Here is a 17,128-nt window from a genome sequence, read left to right as displayed (position 1 = left end):
CTCTATGACCTTGCGAAAGTTATTTCACTTGACAAAGGTTTAGTTTCCCCCTCTGTACAAATGGGGGAAGTAATAGTAATGCATCATGCTTATCACACGCCATTGTTGTTGTTGCTGTTTACTGGCTAAGTTGTATGAGATTCATTGCGACCCCATGGACTTTAGACCACCAGGCTGCTCTGTCCGTGGGATTTCCTAGGCAAGAATACTGGAGTGGGTTGCCATTTCCTTCTCCAGGGGATACTTATCACAGTCTCTGGCATATAGCAATGCCTCTATGAATGCCAGCTATTTGTAGGTGGAGGATAGAAAAATCTGCCTGAGCTCTAGGCCCCCAAGCTGAAGCAGAACACCTATCTGTACTCACACCACCATCTCCTGTGCGATCTGATCACCTACTGTGTGTGGCCTAAGAGGAATATTTGCCCATGCTGAAACTTCTACTGAGAGCTGATTTTATTTTCAGCTAAGTACTCTAAAAGGAGAAATTGAAAAGCAAAACCGTCCCACACACTGGACATAGCTGCTGACAACCTTACAGGAAATATAAGTAAATAAATGTAAACACACATGACAAATATTGTACAGGACATATGCTGTATAAATATTTATAGCAATATGCTTTGCATTCCTGAATACACTCTGCCCGCCCTCTGGAGACCAATTTACGGGTAAGGCTTTCCACCAGACTGTCTGGCTGAGCACTGGGGAGTCAGATTAAGTGTCGGCAATGTCTGTTTTGAGGACATTCTGTGTCTTCACACCAGCCCAAGGCTCTGTACTGTTCCTTTCTCCTGGTATTTCGCCTGAATAAACTAGCACAGGTTGCAATGAGAACAGCATTTTGACTGCAAAAAGCCAACATAAAAACTAAGGCTGAGCAAGAAAGGACTAAGAGGTCATGAAAGGAAAGGGACAGACACTGAAAAGCCAACTGCTTTGCTGTAAAGAAATAACAACACACCAGGGCTTATTATGGGCTACCAGGCCAGCCAAACTCTAAAGGTGTGTGTCACATTACTCTGCACCACCCCCGAAGGCCCCTGGCACTCAGAGAGCAGGATCAAGAACGGAAAAAGCAAGTCTTTACGAGCAGAGGCGCCCAAGGAGGGCCCTGTCACCCAGAGCAACAGCAGGGTCCCTTACAGGCAGCGTTTTGCCGTCCTCCGCACACACACACATGATCACTTCCACGTTCCTCTGTGTGGTCTTGTTGTACTTGTCAAAGTCGCCTTGTAAGAGAGTGATGTAGATGTCGTTCCTGACGTCCCCTGAGGCAGAGGGAGAGAGACAAGAGTTGGAGTCTGTGCAGCGAGAGAGACATCAACCAGAGGGCGCGGGGAGTGGGGGATTGGGGGAAGTGCCCCTCCTTGACATCTGTTAATGATACTAAAATCAGAACTACTTGGAAAAGCATTTTTACTTCATCAGGGCGCCCGGAGCAGAAGGTGACAAGAGGATGGAGGAACAGTAGAAAATTAGTTACGAAAGGGGAGGTGGTCACAGTTGGGCATGTTTTTCTCTCCATTAAAAATCGCTTAATTTTCATCCTCTAGTGACACCTTCTGGGAAGGCAAAGTAAAGCTTCAGTTGGATTGATCTTGGTGCGTAAATAACAACCACCGACAGTTCTCTCCATGGGTCTTTTACTGTGCAGAGGAGACAGAGTGACTCTCCACATGTGTCCAAGTAACACAGACAGGGCCAGGGGCCGGGCAGGGAGGGTCTTCAGGAGCTGAGGGGGTGGTGATAGCTGAAAGCCCTGCAGGGAATGCACAGGAACTGGCGTCTTAGTAAAGGCAGGCGTTAGTAAACTATGACTCCAGGGGACCACAGTTCAGCTGAGGAAAGAAGGGCTCAGTCAGTGAGAGTGCTCATGGATACCAGTACCAGACTCAAGTTTAAGGCAAACAGGCAAGTTTCAAAAGAGTATTATTATAGAATCTCATTTACTTTTTTTTTTTTGTTACATACATATTTGGAAACTACATATAGTTGTGGTTACTTTTGGAGACAAAGATTTAAGAGAGCTTTTACTGTTTCGCTGTAGTCCTTTTTCATGTTATTGGACACTTTACAATAAGTGTGGACTATTTCTGTAAGAAAAAATAGCTTAACAGTTTAAGAGAATGACCATACTTACCCCTAGAGAGAGTGAAATTATTCCGCCTGAAGTAAAGTGGATGTCCATGGTAAATTATTAAGTGGTAAGTCAGTCACAGAACACTGTGCAGAGTATATCAAGTAATGGGACAGAAAGTGTATAGAGTGTGATTCCATTTGTGAGGGGAAGTGCATGTGTATATACTCACGTGTTTATGTTTATTATATAAATGCATTTTGGATATACAGTTGTTTTCAGCAGTTACCTTCAGGGAAAGAAATAGAGGAAAGCAGTAGAAAAGAAAGGAGCTGGCTGTTGAAAAAGAGAATGGATCACAGCAGCTAGGCCACCCTCAACCCCTCCCAGGGGAAGGAGAACCTGGCATGATGATCTCCGGGAATCCCAGCTTCCTGGCTACCACGGTGGTCCTGTCCACGAGGTGTGGGTAGTCCTTGCGGATCTGAATAATGTCACCCACGAGCATCTTCATGGTCACCCAGAGGCCTGGAAGGGAGCACTCAAGATGAAGAGCCAACTTCAAGGTGCTCTCTCAGCCTCTCCCTCCCATGGTCTCTCCCCTTGTTCTCTCTCCGGAGGAGATCGTGGAAGCAGAGACACGTAGCCACAGATGCAGTGACCCAGCCCTGGGGGAGGCCGGGAGTTGGGATGCAAAGAGCTCTGGAGTGAGACACCGCTGATTTGAATCCCACCGGTTACTTCCAGCAGGGTCAGCTTCTGTCACTTCATCACACCCCTCTAAACCCACCCTGTGTAAAGTGGGCTTGATCCCATCTATCTTATAGGACTGTGGGAAGGAGGGAAGCAAACAAGGAAACATCTCACAGGGCCTGACACATAGGAAAGAGTCAGGACACACCGACTCCTCTCTCCCTTCAGCACAAGGACATGTCTCCCTTCTATTTCTCAGGCAGAGATTTCCATCTCTGTAGATCACGAGACCCCACTCTTCATAATGGCCTGTCTGGAAGGAAGGTTATGTCTCCCAGAGTCTAGGGGTTTGAGCTGGTTGCTGTAGAACCAAGGGAGCCCAAGCTGAAGTCTGGTCCAGCCTGCTTGGCCAGCAGGCTCTGTACCTTGCCCTCCGCTGTCCCCCTTGGAGGCTGTGACTTTGCCCAGCAGGCTGTGAAGGAAGTCATTCTCAGCTGTTACCCTAGACAGGAAAAGAGAGCACAAAATGTTTGCATGGTACCCTTATAGATTCCCTCCCCTGTGGTTTCAGGGGCTCCAGAAAGTTGCCCAGCCCCTCTACACACCTTAGGTGAAAAGGGAGCCTGCCCATGTCAGCTCAGAGTGTACCTGCCATCAAGAAGCACATCTCTCTCTTTCACAAAGCAATATGGCTCTAAAACTTGGAGAATACCTAGGCTACAAGTAGAGGCCATTTGTATTCCTAGGAAGATTCTTAAAAAGAAAGGATCCCCAAGCCCTCAAAGTGAGTATCTGCTCAGCAAGGTGGCACAGCTCTGGCTGTTCATGCTAAGTCCTAATCACATGCTAAATCCAAGTCACTGACCTCATTATCTGTTAAAAAAAAAAAAAAAAAATCCTCCTTAAACAAATGAGGACAATGTTCTCAAGCTTGGGGTCTTACTGTCTCAAGCTTTCTTAGATCAAGGAAAGGACGTCTACCTTCCTCACTGCCCTCATTTAAAGTCATGGATATGCGTGCCCATGAGAACTAGGTCCTGACTCCCTGTTATATGCTCCTGGTATGCTGCTGCTTTGTAGCTTCATGTTCCCGGTCATATTTGTATCTGATGCACTAATCTGTTGTTACCTACCCATTTAATTCCCCACCTAAATATAAGCTTCATGAAAACAGCCATGTTGATCCTGTTTACCACCTCATGCTCCATGCCTAGCACAATGCCCAGCTCTCTGCCAGCTTTTAATCAAAGCTTGTTAAATAAATAACATCTCATGAACAAGCAGGTCAAAAGCTGGATGGTTTTGAATGCCTAGGCACTGAGACCATCATTCTTACCCTTTCCTCTTGGAAGGTCCTAACTGGCTGTTATCAACTCAAGGAACCAGTTCATTCTGCTTCTGAGTGGCCTTCAATCAGGAAAAATGTGGTTTCAGAGAATAGAAAGTAATGGGAAATCACTCACGGGTGAAAAGGAATGAAGTGCTGCTTTTCCTCATCACTTTCTGCTTTCCCCTTGATGATGTCTGTTATATCCATAACTAGAAAAACAAGAGAAATGGCTTTTTGGCTTAAGCCCTCCCGCTCCCAGGAAGGGATGACAATGGGATGAGATCATAGGGTAGGAAGCCTAAAAAGGCAGGAAAGCCAGCATTGGCCACCTGGCAAACACCTCTGGGTAAGCCGGGCTGGGAGGAGGGCAGCCAGAGAAACGTTTGAGAGCCAGGGGCTTAGCAGAGGCTGAGGGGAAAGAGTCAGAGCCACGCCCATGGAACTAAGCAATTAGGTTTGCTTCTGACATATTCCTATTAGAGGTCTACTATACTGGAGAATCCCAGGGACGCGGGAGCCTGGTGGGCTGCCATCTATGGGGTCGCACAGAGTCGGACACGACTGAAGCGACTTAGCAGCAGCATACTGACAAAACCCAAGCACAGTGACTCCCTGTAGGGTCTGAAGAGCTAATCACCCTCTTTTATAAACGTGCTCATATTCACAGACACATATCTGGGGATCCTTGAACCCTACATTTCCAGAGGGATCCTGGATCTTCTGAAACTTGTCCTTAAATCAGCCACTGAAGCTCCATAAAACTAAGGTAAAGAACTCTTGCCCCAGAGCAGGGATTATAGAAATGGGGGCAGGGGGAGGAGCATTGAAACTTGCTAGCCAAATAGGGCCAAAATCCTAGCAACAAGAAATTCCTCAAACACTCCAGGCCCCCATCAGGGAGCCATTAAAACTGCCCAGGTAATGATCAACTAGTGACTGTATCTAGCTCAAAAGAGGAGTTTAGGGAGCTGCGAGAAAGAGGGGAAACTGTTATTTGAACCTGGTTAGCATCCATTCTTTCTGATAAACAGACACTCCCCTCACCTATTCTCAGTGAGCTATATTTGGGTAGAACAATCTCCCTCTGGCTCCAGAGTTTTGGCCTGGGGATCAGGGAACCAAATCCCCCTGCCCAGAATAAGTACTTTGGGGATGAGCAAATGGCATATATTTTAGCTCCTGGGGCTTCTCCTGAAATGAATGGAAAAGAAGTGCTCTCTTTCCCCTGGGCTGCTAAGCAGGTAGGATGCAAACTTGGAAGAGCTAGCCAACTAATTGGACAGTCATCTTCAGAATAAGTCAGCAAAAGGACACAGGAGCTGAGAGATACAGAGATGAAAATTCATTTGAGTTCCTGGATCCAGTACTGCCTGAAGCAACCTATCCCTAAATCTTTCATTTACACCAGATTGCTGTCACTAGAAACCAGAAGAGAGAGCCAGTTATAGCTGGAGACAAAGACACACTTTGCAGTAAGGCCCTCGCCACTTTACCAGGTATGTGGTAAGGTCAGGAGTGTCCTTCATACAGAAACAGAGCATGTAGAGCAGGTCGTGGATCCACCAGGCCTAAGTCCCTCATTTGCAGACAAGAGAACTAAGGCCCTGGGGAAAAATGCTTGTCCAAGATCACCCATCTAGCTAGCTGGCAAAAATACCAGTTTAAACACCAGTTAGCTCAGGATAAGCTCATTTCTCCCATTCTGCCACTTGGCAAGAAGTGCCAGGGGACTTGGAGAACCAGCTGATTTGTCATGACAGAAGATCTGGGTGTCCTCAGGAGAAACCTGAGACATTGGGTTTAGATATGGCATACAGGGATTATAAATGGTACACAACTAAAATGTTATATTTTAACCCAAAGAAGTAAAACTGGCATAAGAATTGCTATTTCCATGGGTGTCTAAATTGTCTTTTAAGAAAAAAAAATGTACTTTAGCTTAAATACAGTGAGTTAATTAAAAGAAAATATATTAGGTAAATAATACAGCAAGTGATAGTCAAATATAACAAGAGCCATAAAAGTGGGAAGAGAATAATGAAGTCTTGGCAACTCCCAGGAGAGCGGAGGCTTGGGGAGAAATGCAGAGGTGATGTTTATCTCAAGCAGCCTCGCTCGGTTGTGCCAAGGGTCCAACCCGGAATTGAGCGGTGTGGTGGGTGACTCATTCTGTTTAACTGCACCTCCTGTCCTGGGTATTTTTTTTGAAGGATGATTTGTTCCTCATAATTAGATCCCGCCTGTATTGTTCTTTCTTTTCCACCATGCTTGGGAGCGAAGGTACCAACGGCTCAGATAGCTCCGTGGTCCCAGCACTCTGCTCCAGATGCAGGGATTTCATTATTCACCATCTTTGTCATAAATCTGGACTTAGTCATCAATTACTTTGATTGAATCTCAAGAAATTTAAGTATTAGGGGCTGCCTGGCAAAGGTTTTTGAGCAAGGGAGGGCAAGGAGGAGAGCGAAAGAACAAGTCTTTGGAGCGCAGTCACCTAGGACGTGCACTCCAGGAACGGGAGGTGCTGTGTGCGTGCCCTTACCTGCCACCCCGAAGGGCCGCCTCAGTCCCTGCGTGCACTTCTTTGTGTTTGTGTCCTTAAGATCCATCTTCCCAACTCGGACTATTTGACAAATTAAGTAAATTTTATCCCTGTTGAGGTCTTTGTTTCCAAGATCCTGTAGGGCAGGAAATGAATAGTTACATATTGTGTCTGATGAACAAAAATAGAAAAGAAAACCTAGTAATAGAGAATTCAGGGAGGGGGCTATGTTTATCACTTAGTATACATGACATAACTGCATTATACAATTAGTCCTGGAAAATGTGGAAAGCCAAGCTATCACATCCATTTCACACATAAGAAAAGTGAGCTTTGGAAAAGAAACTGGGTGACAGGACTCTGGTGTTCAGTCCTGATTCTTCTACTTCAAATTGATGAGAAAAGAAGGATAGAGGTGCGATGTCAGCTATACAGACAGGAGTTCCTATATGCCAGTGGATGGATCCAAAAATAGCATTTGCTACAAATGACTTCATCTGTCTGGTCACTGCTCAGTGTCTCTGAGGGAGAAGGCACAGGAAGAAGGGAAACCCTAACAATTGCCATCTGCTTGTGTGCTCAGCTGCTCAGTAGAGTCTGACTCTTCTGCAGCCCCACAGACTGTAGCCCAATAGGCTGCTCTGTCCATGGGATTCTCCAGGCAAGAATACTAGAGTGGGTTGTCATGCCCTTCCCCAGAGGATCTTCCCGACCCAGGGATCAAACCCACATCTCCTGCACTGGAAGGCAAATTCTTTACCACTAAGTCACCCAGGAAGCCCAAACAACTACCATTTACTGAGCACCTAATGCTGCCTGATAGCTCAGTTGGTAAAGAATCTGCCTGCAATGCAGGAGGCCCCAGTTCGATTCCTGGGTCAGGAAGACCCACTGGAGAAGGGATAGGCTACCCACTCCAGTATTCTTGGGCTTCCCTGATGGCTCAGTTGGTAAAGAATCTGCCTGTAATGCGGGAGACCTGGTCTGATCCGTGGGCTGGGAAGATCCCCTGGAGAAGGGAAAAGTTACCCACTCCTGTATTCTAGCCAAGAGAATTCCATGGACTATAGTCCATGGGATCACAAAGAGTCAGATACATGACGGAGCAACTTTCACTTTACTTCACTTAACGTATGTAAATCACCCGGGCATCAAACAACCACAAGATCCCAGAGCTTCTAACACAACAGAGTTGACGCCAGCTCAGGCTACAGATCCAGTGCAGATAGGCAGGGACTCCATGCACGTACTTACTCTGGGCCCCTGGCTGAAGGATGACCTATCTTTCACAATAGGTCTATCTACTATCCCCAGAGCAGGGGGAGGGAATGCGTCAAGACACTTACTGGCTCTTAAAACTTTCACCCAGAAGACAGGCCTATCACTTCCACTCCCGTTTCACTGGCCAAAGCAAGGGCCATGGCCATACCTAACTGCAAGGGGACAGAGAAGTATACTGAATTGTGTGCTCAGAAAGGAGGAACGTAGAAGCTGTGAACACACTGATGTCTCAAACACTGTGAGAAGTGTCTCACACATCATTGTCTTCTTTGAGTCTTAACAACTCTCCAAAGTTCTATCATTAATACTATTTGTTGTTTAGATGCTCAGTCCTGTCCAACCATTTGTGACCCCACTGACTGTAGCCCACCAGGCTCCTCTGTTCATGGGATTCTCCAGGCAAGAATACTGAAGTGGGTTGCCATTTCCTCCTCCACCAGGGATCAAACCCACATCTCCTATGTTGGCAGACGGATTCTTTACCACTGAGCCATGAGGAAAGCCCAGTACTATTACTGTAGCCCAATTCAACATATGAGGAAACCAAGACACACGGAAGATAAAGGTCTTCCCCCAGTCCATGACCTTAGTCCTTAGAGACACTGTCTGGTCACTCTGACCCCAAAGTCCATCAATCTAAAGGCCACAATGTTTCTCCATTAACCTAGGTGTTTTATCATCAGTGCTGTATGGATGGAGAAGCCTTTAGGCTACTATAAGAATAAGACTGAAAACCAGAGGCAGGAGGCTAAATCCAAAACCTGAGAGCACCAGAGAACCCCCCGACTCTAGGGAACATCAATTGATAAGAGCTCATCCAAAAGCCTGCATACCTACACTGAAACCAATCTCCACCCAAGAGCCAACAAGTTCCAGAGCAAGACATACCACGTAAATTCTCCAGCAACACAGGAACATAGCCCTGAGCTTCAATATACAGGCTGCCCAAAGTCACACCAAACCCACAGACATCTCAAAACTCACTACCGGACACTTCATTGCACTCCAGAGAGAAGAAATCCAGCTCCACCCACCAGAACACTGACGCAAGCTTCCCTAACCAGGAAACCTTGACAAGCTACTCATCCAACCCCACCCACAGGGAGGAACCTCCACAATAAAGAGGAACCACAAACTTCAAGAATACAGAAAGGCCACCCCAAACACAGAGATATAAACAAGATGAAAAGGCAGAGAAATACCCAGCAGGTAAAGGAACATGATGAATGCCCACCAAATCAAATAAAAGAGGAGGAGATAGGAAGTCTACATGAAAAAGAATTCAGAATAATGAGAGTAAAAATGATCCAAAATCTAAACACCACAATGCATTCCTTTCACCATCCAAAGGTGCACAGGAGGGAAACCCACCTGGACCACCCAGCATTCCAGTGCCCTGTTCAAATCTAAAAGCTTCAGTGTTCCTGAGACCCTCTTCCAGATGAGATTCAGCTGGAGAAGGAATGTTGAGGCAAGTTGTTGGCATCAGAGCAGAGATCCCTGGTTCTGGCCTCACTAGAGAAGAGTTGCTGCTGCTGCTGCTAAGTCGCTTCAGTCGTGTCCGACTCTGTGTGACCCCATAGACGGCAGCCCACCAGGCTCCCCCGTCCCTGGGATTCTCCAGGCAAGAACACTGGAATGGGTTGCCATTTCCTTCTCCAATGGATGAAAGTGAAAAGTGAAAGGTAAGTCGCTCAGTCGAGTCCGACTCTCAGCAACCCCATGGATTGCAGCCTACCAGGCTCCTCAGTCCACAGGATTTTCCAGGCAAGAGTACTGGAGTGGGGTGCCATCACCTTCTCCAAGAGAAGAGTTACTTCTCTTCCAAGTTAATTTTCATGCAGGCATATGTACTGGGAACGACCTGTCTGCTGACATCAGGGCCAGAGCCTAGTAAAGCAGCCATCCCCAGCTTTTCCCTATGGCTGGTGTGGGAGAAAGAGGGAGAGACATAGAGTTTCTGGGAACAAGACATGGCCTCAACATGGTCCACAATTCCTGCTTGGGGGCTGTCACGGTTACATTTTATGTGTCAACACGGATAGGCTGTGCTGCCTAGCTGCTTGGTCAAACACTAGACTGGATGTATCTATGATGTATTTTGTAGGTCTGATTAGTATCTAAAATCAGTTGACTTTAAGTAAAGGGCATTTCCTTCCATGATGTAAGTGGGGCTCATCTAATCAGTTGAAGGTCTTAAGAGCAAAACCTGAGGTTTCCTAGAGAAGAAGGAAGTCTGCCTCAAGACACTGCAATGTATAAATCCTCCCTAAGTTTTCAGACTGCTGTCCAGCCCTACCGATTTCAGACGTGTGAGCCCCTCACAATCACATGAGCCAAATTCTTAAAATAAATCTATGTATTTATGTATCTTATTGGTTTCATTTCCCTGGAAAACCCTTCACTGATACAAGGTCTGGCCTCTCACAGGTGGAAGAATAGATTCTCCCAAGTCTCCCAGTGGAAGGGAAACAGAGAACGTTCGGCAGAGGGGGCTTTCTAACCACAGAAGCCCCTCCCCTCATTTGCATTTCTTGCCTTGCTCAGTAGGCAACTGAGTTTGAGTTGCCAATCATCTCACAGCCAGCCAGTGGGACAGCCTCTTCTCTGGCCTGTCTGATGCCTTCCTCCAACTCACCCTGAAATCCCCCTGAAACTCATCTTTAGAAACCATGTTCAGTATTTCATTTCTCTTCCCGCTACAATGGTAATAGCTCCCTATTTCTTACCCTGTTAGTGTTAATTTTCCCCAGCTGATGTGAAAGGTCCTGGACATAATATATTTCCAGCTATCCTATCCCACTGATTCCCCACTATTCTCTGCATGCAAGTACTCTATTTTTGTCACAAAGATTTCTTTATCACTCCACAAACACACAATGCCCACTTTCAACTCCAGATCTTTCTTCCTAAGCCCTCGTCTGTACCTCTGCCTCTAAAGATTACCTCTTATTCCTCTATATATCCACATCCTTTCCATTCTTGAAAGCTCAGGTCCTGTTTCTCTCATAATGATCTCCATCTCTAATTACTTCTCCTCTCCCATGAGGAATTTTTTATATCTTGAAATATCTATGTTGGTGTCTTTCAGAATCATTTCAGAGCTACAGAATCCCTGTCACCTGACAGGTCCCCTCCTAAATGTTACAGGACGAATTATGCCACCCCACCCCCACCCACCACCAAACTCATATGTTGACCTCCCACGTCTCAGAACATGACTGTACTTGGAGACAGGGAGGTTAGAGAGGTGATTAAGCTAAAATGAGGTCATTAGGGTAGACACTATTCCAATATGACCGGTGTCCTTATAAGGACCTTGGGACACAAACACCGAAGAACGTGTGAGCACACAAGGAGAATGTGGCCCTCTGCAAGCCAAGGGGAGAAGCCTCCAAAGAAGCCAACACTGCCAACACCTAGGTCTTGGACTTCCAGGCACTGAAACTGCGAGAAACTAAATTCTTATTGTTTCAGCAAAAACAACACCCAGCTGTGGATGTGATTGGCAACAGAAGTCAAGTCCAATGCTGAAAAGAGCAATACTGCATAGGAACCTGGAATGTTAGGTCCATGAATCAAGGCAAATTGGAAGTGGTCAAACAGGAGATGGCAAGAGTGAAAATAGACATTTTAGGAATCAGCCAACTAAAATGGACTGGAATGGGTGAATTTAACTCAGATGACCATTATATCTACTACAGGGAGCAAGAATCCTTTAGAAGAAATGGAGTAGCCATCATAGTCAACAAAAGACTCCGAAATCCAGTACTTGGATACAATCTCAAAAACGACAGAATGATCTCTGTTCATTTCCAAGGCAAACCATTTAATATCACAGTAATCCAAGTCTATTCCCCAGCCAGTAATGCTGAAGAAGCTGAAGTTGAATGGTTCTATGAAGACCTACAAGACCTTCTAGAACTCACACCCAAAAAAGATGTCCTTTTCATTATAGGGGACTGAAATGCAAAAGTAGAAAGTCAAGAAATACCTGGAGTAACAGGCAAATTTGGCTTTAAAGTACAGAATGAAGCAGGGCAAAGTCTAATAGAGTTCTGCCCAGAGAACGCACTGGTCACAGCAAACACCCTCTTCCAACAACACAAGAGAAGACTCTACACATGGACATCACCAGACGGTCAACACCCAAATCAGACTGAATATATTCTTTGCAGCCAAAGATGGAGAAGCTCTATACAGTCAGCAAAAACAAGATCAGGAGCTGACTGTGGCTCAGATCATGAACACCTTATTGCCAAATTCAGACTGAAATTGAATAAAGTAGGGAAAACCACTAGACCATTCAGGTATGACCTAAATGAAATCCCTTTCGATGATACAGTGGAAGTGACAAATAGATTCAAGAGATTAAATCTGATAGACAGAGTGCCTTATGAACTATGGACGAAGGTTCGTGACATTGTACAGGAGGCAGTGATCAAGACCATCCCCAATAAAAAAATGCAAAAGGGCAAAACGGTTGTCTGGGGAAGCCTTACAGATAGCTGAGAAAAGAAGAAAAGCAAAAGGCAAAGGAGAAAAGGAAAGATATACCCATTTGAATGCAGAGTTCCAAAGAATAGCAAGGAGAGATAAGAAAGCTTCCTCAGTGATCAATTCAAAGAAATAGAGGAAAACAACAGAATGGGAAAGACTAGAGATCTCTTCAAGAAAATTAGAGATACCAAGGTAACTTTTCATGCAAAGATGGGCACAATAAAGGACCTAACAGAAGCAGAAGATATGAAGAAGTGGTGGCAAGAAAACACAGAAGAACTATACAAAAAAAGATCTTCTGACCCAGATAATCATGATGGTGTGATCACTAACCTAGAGCCAGACATCTTGGAATGCAAAGTCAAGTGGGCCTTAGGAATCATCACTATGAACAAAGCTAGTGGAGATGACGGAATTCCAGTTGAGCTATTTCAAATCCTAAAAGATGATGCTGTGAAAGTGCTGCACTCAATATGCCAGCAAATTTGGAAAACTCAGCAGTATCCACAGGATTGCAAAAGGACAATGTTCATCCCAACCCCAAAGAAAGGCAATGCCAAAGAAAGTTCAAATTACCACACAATTGCACTCATCTCAAACACTAGTAAAGTAATGCTCAAAATTTTCCAAGCCAGGCTTCAACAGTATGTGAACCATGAGCTTTCAGATGTTCCAGGTGGATTTAGAAAAGGCAGAGGAACCAGAGATCAAATTGCCAACATCCACTGGATCATAGAAAAAGCAAGAGAATTCCAGAAAAACATCTACTTCTGCTTTATTGACTATGCCAAAGCCTTTGACTGTGTGGGTCACAACAAACTGTGGAGAATTCTTCAAGAGATGGGAATACCAGACCACCTGAACTGCCTCCTGAAAAATCTGTGTACAGGTTAAGAAGCAACACTTAGAACTGGACATGGAACAACAGACTGGTTCCAAACCAGGAAAAGAGTATGTCAAGGCTGTATATTGTCAACCCTGCTTATTTAACTTATATGCAGAGTACATCATGAGAAACGCTGGGCTAGAAGAAGCACAAGCTGGAATCAAGATTCCCGGGAGAAATATCAATAACCTCAGATATGCAGATGACGCCACCCTTATGGCAGAAAGTGAAGAAGAACTAAAGAGCCTCTTGATGAAAGTGAAAGAGGAGAGTGAAAAAGCTGGCTTAAAGCTCAACATTCAGAAAACGAAGATCATGGCATCTGGTCCCATCACTTCATGGCAAATAGATGGGGAAACAGTGACAGACTTTATTTTTGGGCTCCAAAATCACGGCAAATGGTAGCTGCAGCCATGAAATTAAAAGATACTTGCTCCTTGCAAGAAAAGTTATGATCAACCTAGAGAGCATATTGAAAAGCAGAGACATTACTTTGCTGACAAAGGTCCATCTAGTCAAAGCTATGGTTTTTCCAGTAGTTATGTATGCATGTGAGAGTTGGACTATAAAGAAAGCCAAGCACCGAAGAACTGATGCTTTTGAACTGTGGTGTTGGAGGAGACTGTTGAGAATCCCTTGGACTGCAAGGAGACCCAACCAGTCCATCCTAAAGGAAACCAGTCCTGCATATTCACTGGAAAGACTGATGCTGAAGCTGCAACTCCAATATTTCAGTCACCTGATGTGAAGAACTGACTCATTTGAAAAGAGCCTGATGCTGGAAAAATTTGAGGGTGAGATGAGAAGGGGACGACAGAGGGTGAGATGGTTGGATGGTATCATCGACTCAATGAACATGAGTTGGAGTAAACTCAGGGATGGACAAAGAAGCCTGGCATGCTGCAGTCCATGGGATCTCAAAGAGCTGGAAACGACTGACCGACTGAACAAACTGACTGAAGCCACACCATCTGTGGTACTTTGTAACAGCAGCCCTAGAAAATTAATACACTAGGTAATCATATAAGTCTCCTAGGTAGGCTCCCTTTTTACCCCTTTTCTGTGAGAAAAAATTTCACTTGCTCAAAAGAAGAATCAGATCTTTAAGAGCTGTCTCATCAAAGACCCTTGGTATTGAGGAATCTTACTGCTATAAAAACAAGTAAAAATGCTTGAACACAAGTCATTCCCTGGAGGGTGTAAAAGCAAGCAGGTTCAGAAGTAGGCTTCAACCTCTGCTGTCTGCCAAACACTTTTACTTCGGCCTCACAAATCTCAGACATTTGGGGAAACTGAGGCAGGACAAGAACCCGTCAGACACATGCTACCTGATTTAGTAATTCGTTCTTGCTCCTTTAGGGCTTCCCTGGTGGCTCAGACAGTAAAGAATTCGCCTACAGTGCAGGAGACCTCAGTTCAATCCCTGGGTTGGGAAGATCCCCTGGAGAAGGGAATGGCTACCCACTGCAGTATTCTTGCCTGGAGCATCCCATGGACAGAGGCGCCTGGTGGGCTACAATCCATGGGGTTGCAAACAGTCAGATACGACTGAGCAACTGACACACTAGTGCTCATATTACCATTCAGTGTTGTCCTGCGTGTGTTAGCAGCAACCCCTCAGCTGGGGAAAATCTGAGGAACCTTGTGTATAGGCTCCTTTCCTCTTATAGAACCAGAAGGTGAATGCTCAGGAAGCAGATGGAAGGGAAATCCAGCATTTGCCCACCCCATGTGCCAGTTCCTCGGGCTCTACCCCCAAAGAAGAAACTAGGAAGAGCTGACATCCAGAGACAAGAGAAATGAGGCCACCAAGGCACATGCCTGCCAAGTCATATCTCATCCCTAACTTAAACATCATCTCAATTTCCAGCTGGACATAAATCCCAGTCAAACACCATCACATCAGCCAGCTTTAATTATCTGCATTGCATGGATGGCCTCCTGACATCTCTCTTGTTTATTTACTCATTGAATCACTGTCTGAACCTCCCCATCACACCCTGAGCCAGGAGCCACCAGTTCACCTGCTGCCACATCCTCAGCACCCAGCTCAGAGCTTACAAAGTGCAGGTGCTCACTGGTAGCACTTGAATCAACAGAAGAAGCTAGAGCGCCATGACCTTTCCTGCCCTGAAATGAAGACTCCCATCATTTCAAGAGAGCGAAGTGTCAGCAGTTAAGCCAGTCAACCAAGGTTCTCAAGTTCATCTGCTGTGGGAAGAAGAGGTAGGGCACAGGCAGAATTCCACTAAGGCAGGATCACGTCTCATTACTACTGAATGACACAAACTTACCAATGCCCTTTCCTGCATGTTTGCATCATGAATTGGTTCTCTGCAAAATGAACCACTGATTGATTCCCTGTCTCTCTCCCTCTTGTGAAACATCTGTCTCCTGGTTTAATCAGGAAGCTCCATGGGATTCTCCTATTTATCAAGAAAATAAATAGGTTCCTCCTTCTAACTAATAATAGATAAAGAGCACTGAGGCACATTTATATATGCCAAGAAAACTTTTGTGTAAGCAATTAGGATCTATGATCTTATTCCAGGCCTCTGGCCCATTTTTCAGGAACTAACAAACAAAATAAATCAGCTGTGCTCCAATCTAATTGCAACACAACATAAGACATAGAACTTAATGGGCTGTAAATGGAAAATTATTGTGGAGCAAGGTAGGTTAATCTAGCATGTTGGTCACTCCTGGATCAAACCCACGGGTTTGATCCATGCCCAGATCTCTCCCCAGCTCCTCCTCTGAAATCTCCCTTTTTCACATGCAACACAGTGAAAAATCTCATAAATTCTCTTCTCCCCAAAGACACTTGCAGAAAACACCAATATTCTTGGATATTTTAAGATCATACTCTGAACACACCTTGGTGGAAATAGGGAAAGAGTGGGTTTCTGCAGGAAATGATAACCCTTATCTCCTTCTTTCCAGTATTTCTCCCTTTTAGAACTAAAAGGCCAAGTCACTCTCGAGATAAATCATCCAAATAACAACTGATTTCAACATTTCTACTTATGTGTTGCCTGGTGAGTATTGGTATTTAAAAGGATGATCCCAGGGAACCGTAAGAGCCTTAGTCATCTATGACTTAATTGTGTTCAGAATATCCAATTTACCAAGGCAGTCAATGTTCTAGAAAGGCCCTTATTAATATCAAGTATTTTGTAAAGGTTTTTTAGAGAGTCTGAACAGAAAGAAGTAACTCATGTTAACTGTGAATCAATCTGAATCTGCTGTATCTAGTTCACCTAAACATTATTGCTGGAAGAGGTGTATGCTTGTTTACACGTGCTCTTCACTGCATGCACACAGGTGAAAAGGAGAGAGGCAGTGAAGAAGAGGGAGCCAGGAGGAGATCCACCTTCCCAAGTTTCCTCTTTGCAGAGACCCCAGAACACAGCTCTGCACCAAGGCCACGCTTCCTGCTGACCACTGACCAGCCCCGTTTCCAAGACTCTGGGCTGGTAAGTGTGGGATGTGGCACCCAGAGGACTGCACACACCTACCGTGAAGACCACCTTCAGGTTATTGAGCATCTCGATCTCCTTCGGGAAGCCCCTGCTGCCCCATCGCACCAGGTAGTTCTCACTGTGGGAAGAGAAGCGCAGCCTGTTACCGTCAGGGGTCTCAACAGTCATGCGGTAAAGATACCCACTGAGCCTCTGCTGTGGGCCCGACACCATGCTGCTTGCTGGGGACACAGGAGCATCTGAGACAGACTCTCCCTGTCTGTCCCTTCCTCCAGGAGATCACAGTGCCATCAGAGAGGCAGACGTGAGACCAGCCAGACCATGGAATTACTAA

The 17,128-nt window shown here is 45.4% G+C and overlaps 1 protein-coding gene across 2 annotated transcripts in view; it reads right to left on the bottom strand.

Annotated features, from left to right (window-relative positions):
- Window positions 1-17,128, bottom strand: part of DOCK2 (dedicator of cytokinesis 2) — a 457,600-nt gene that overhangs the window by 391,605 nt on the left and 48,867 nt on the right. For both annotated transcript variants that reach the window (XM_024981420.2, XM_024981421.2), the window contains 6 exons: window positions 16,831-16,912; window positions 6,646-6,781; window positions 4,237-4,312; window positions 3,199-3,275; window positions 2,483-2,608; window positions 1,147-1,271 (listed from right to left, as the gene is read on the bottom strand). In XM_024981420.2, coding sequence (XP_024837188.1) covers window positions 1,147-1,271; window positions 2,483-2,608; window positions 3,199-3,275; window positions 4,237-4,312; window positions 6,646-6,781; window positions 16,831-16,912 — 622 coding nt within the window. The remainder of the gene's footprint in view (window positions 1-1,146; window positions 1,272-2,482; window positions 2,609-3,198; window positions 3,276-4,236; window positions 4,313-6,645; window positions 6,782-16,830; window positions 16,913-17,128) is intronic.

This window comes from Bos taurus, chromosome 20, assembly GCF_002263795.3.
Source record: "Bos taurus isolate L1 Dominette 01449 registration number 42190680 breed Hereford chromosome 20, ARS-UCD2.0, whole genome shotgun sequence".
Lineage (NCBI taxonomy): Eukaryota > Metazoa > Chordata > Mammalia > Artiodactyla > Bovidae > Bos > Bos taurus.
Note: the sequence above shows the minus strand (reverse complement) of the source record. Positions and strands in the feature narration are given on the sequence as shown.